We start from the raw sequence: 3,529 nt of genomic DNA on the forward strand, positions 1-3,529 counted from the left end.
CATGCTATCACAGGGCTTACAAAGAGAGTTAGACAAACATTCACTCTTACATTCACAGCTACTTCTCTTATTAACCTAACCTGCATGTCACTGGACTGTGGGAGGAAGCCTCAGTCAGTTCAAGTCCGTTTTTCGCCTTTATTATTATTTAGGACGGCCGAACTGTGAAATGGGGAGACAGAGGGGATGACCTGCAGCAAAGCGCTGGAATCAAACCTGTGGCCGCTGCAGCAAGGATGTTGCCTTTGTATATAGGACACCTGTTCCACCTAGTAAGCCACCAGGCTTCCCTGGAAACATTTGTTGCATGTTGTCTTCCTTTTACTCCTCTTATTTTCAACTTATTGATTTTGTGTTATTCAGTTTCACTATTGTTGCAGCAAACATAGATGTAGATTTGGTGGGGATGGGGGGGGGGCACAGGTGACACATCTCTTTTAATATTTAGCACATGTGCATTTGTCCCTGCCAATAAAAACATGCAAGTAGCAGAGGACTTTTATTCTCACAAAATTAAGATAAAGGCACAAATTGGTGCTAAAAAATCACTATAATGCAGGAAATTCAGTGTTTGATGCTCCAGATTTTTTTGGCGGCAGCTATCTGGATCCTGTTTCATATGTGTCACCCTGAATGTTGAAATGAAACCTACACCCTTAAGAGAGCTTATTTCCAAGTAGGATCAGACCATAAATACAGCCAACTGCTGCCTGGTAAGAAGATTTGCTTTTAAAGACTTATTTATGAACAAGTATTATTCTAAAATCTCTTGAGGCTTGTGAAAAGAACTTAATACAGTAATGCAGAGACTATGTAAGTCAACCAAAGGCTGGCTATATATTAAGAAAGACACATTTTTGAACACAGACACTACAGTATAACGACACAACACAGCTTAAGTTACTTTATATTTTTATTCGAGAACACAAATCATCCTGGAACAAGGGCAGCATCATTCACTCCTATACAAACAGTTGTTATTACATGTGCAATATTTTTGTAGCATACAAATTGGAGCTGCAGTGCAGGTATTCGTAAGTGCTGTTTGTCAATACAGACGTTCAGGAATCCAACTGGATTAATACTGTCCTCGGTTATTTGTCACACCACTAAGCAGCAACTCAAACGTGCAGCTCATCCAAAAACTATCTGAGCAACATCAACACAAAACCACAGTTTAAACCTCTTTAAAGACCTCTATGCTGAGACAGGCCTTGTCACAAAGGGTCAGCACAGACATGAGCGTTCACAGGTTGAGCCCTAGGTGTTGATCAATGGCACACATGTCAGCACATCTCTGTGGTCCATCATCTGGTAGCCAAGCTATGCAGCCACCCTCAGAGGCACCTCCTATTCTTCTGGAACGTTCTCGTTGAGCTCAGTCTCTGAGCCAGAGAGGCAAAAGAAGTCTTTCAGTCTTTCAGTGTGCGGAGAGGGCATCCCTCCGCTCCTTATGCATCCGCCTCTCGCTGCTGAATACGCTCCACCACACTGTACCGAGGAGGCTGCTCCCAGCTCCACGTGCAGTCTGGAGCGTCCGAGCTGTCCTGGCTGTACAGAGGAGGAGCGAGGCTCATCACCACATTTACACCATCGACCACTACAACAAACTCAGGTGTTGTATCAGAATCTGGCTCCTGGCTGCCCTGGGACTCCTCGTACGATGGGGGGTAACAGCTTGGTCTGCAGAGGAAAAGACACACAATACATTAGAGATAGTGGTTTAGTTTTATAGTTGATTTTACAGGGATGATGCTCATTGATCAACAGATAAAGGATTTGTAAATGAGACAAATGGCCTAGAAGGGTCATTTTAATTTGCTGTCCCTGGCCAGATGTTAGAAATAGAATAATAGTTGGATTTTTGATGCCAAAAAAGCAAACATTTTCCTGTAGTGCACAAAACAACCATTGATCAGGAGAAGAAGAGCAACTTTGGTGGATTACTTTGATCATTTTTTCAATAGTTGTAGCAACTATTTTTCAACAGTAACTCAACTACATAGTAAGGAATTCCCTAAATGTTTCCTTACGAAACCAGGTAATTTCTGAAACATTTTTTGATTTTTTGACACATATTCTTTTCCCTGTAAAGCTCAACTCTTTGCAATTCAGTGTTTCAATACATTTCAATTGTCAGGGTTTTTTTTTTCTATTATTAGGATTTCTCTTTTCTAAAGGCATCTGTGGTCACAGGTGGTCTTACCGTTCTATAGTGTACACCTGGATGTGCTGCTCATGCCCTCCTCTCTGGTACATTTTGCTCTTCATGCTGTGACAGATGGTCCAGAAGACGCCGATGAGAACCGCCAGAATGCCGAACACGATCATAATGTAGGCGCAGATCACCCTCAAAGTGAATCTGTGCTCTATCTCTAGGGACACCAGGTAGGCTCCGATGCAGGTCAACGCAAATCCCAAACCAGGGAGCACAATGCGGGCCAGAGACCACAGCTGCTTTTTCAAATTCAACATCATTTTGACTCACTTGTTGATTCTTTATTGGAGGTTTCAAGGTGCTTGTTTCTTCTTTTTCCTGTACACTGATGGACAGAGTCACTGGTGTCAGGCAGGAGGTGTTTAAGGATTCTTGTGGTTGGATCTTTGTACCAATTTAACACTTGCCTAAGCACAAATAAAGCCTCTTACTGAGTTTAAGTACCAGCAAGTGTGGCTGCAGTTGAAGGAGTGCGAGTCTGTGAAAGTTTCTTTGCTTTTTCATTCATAAGGGGAGGCGGAGCGATGTTCCTGCCTCCTTGGTTGTATATTAACACAGCATTAATCTGGGGCCAGAGAGAGAGAGAGAGAGGGCTGGTAGCAAGGCACAGACAGATGGTTGATTAAGCAATAAGCCCTCATAATAGAGAAGTGCGCACTCCAGGTCTCAACATATTGTTTGGATTGTCTGGAAATGCTCTTATTGTGATTCTAGATTTGTGAATTAATTTGGCATTGACAGAGTTTCTACTCTCTGTAGAGTCAGCAATAGAAAACAGCAGGTGCCCTACTTGGTGATAGATAAAGCCGTGCAGGTTATGGCCTAATACTACATACATAACACACTCACTTACTCAAAGGGAAAGATACTGTCACTCTGAATGTGCTACTGATGGATGTTTTGTGCAGAATACATATCGCCATATACATACAAGACTACTACAATCATGAACTATTATAAGTATAATCCTAAAAATAAAGGCAGTCTACTTTAACAGCAGTGCTACAACCTTTTTTTTTAACCAAATCAAAGGGTCTGTATGTGACATTCAGAGCAAACAACTATTTGCTATGTAAAGATAATGGCGTCCTGAGCAGAGAATGAAGTCACACTCCCTCACAACTTCTCTGTTCTTTGTTTTGGTAGCCGGTCCGGCCACACGTGCATGAGAGTCAATATGTGTATCCCACTGGCTTAGTAATTGCCACCACTCTGCACTGTGCTCATACAGCAGTTACCACTCATATCGCCGTCCCGACCCACGATGGCACAGAAGAGTCATCATGGAAGCATTGCGTCTACCCACATTAA

At 42.5% G+C, this 3,529-nt stretch overlaps 1 protein-coding gene across 1 annotated transcript; it reads right to left on the minus strand.

Annotated features, from left to right (window-relative positions):
- Positions 1-926: 926 nt before the first annotated feature.
- LOC117252389 (transmembrane protein 252-like) lies at positions 927-3,100 on the minus strand. Its single transcript, XM_033619218.2, has 2 exons — positions 2,207-3,100; positions 927-1,683 (listed from the first exon to the last, which is right to left on the minus strand). The coding sequence occupies exons 1-2, from the start codon at positions 2,476-2,478 to the stop codon at positions 1,452-1,454; spliced, it is 504 nt and encodes a 167-aa protein (XP_033475109.1). The 5' UTR covers positions 2,479-3,100; the 3' UTR covers positions 927-1,451.
- Positions 3,101-3,529: the final 429 nt, after the last annotated feature.

Source organism: Epinephelus lanceolatus, chromosome 9 (genome assembly GCF_041903045.1).
Source record: "Epinephelus lanceolatus isolate andai-2023 chromosome 9, ASM4190304v1, whole genome shotgun sequence".
Taxonomy (NCBI): domain Eukaryota; kingdom Metazoa; phylum Chordata; class Actinopteri; order Perciformes; family Serranidae; genus Epinephelus; species Epinephelus lanceolatus.

What these genes read in the sequence shown, in the direction of transcription:
- LOC117252389 (XM_033619218.2), bottom strand. Translation starts at nt 2,478, where the DNA reads ATGATGTTGAATTTGAAAAAGCAGCTGTGGTCTCTGGCCCGCATTGTG. An exon ending in CAGGTGTACACTATAGAACG is followed by an intron (nt 1,684 to 2,206) that starts GTAAGACCACCT and finishes TTTCCTCTGCAG; the next exon opens with ACCAAGCTGTTACCCCCCAT.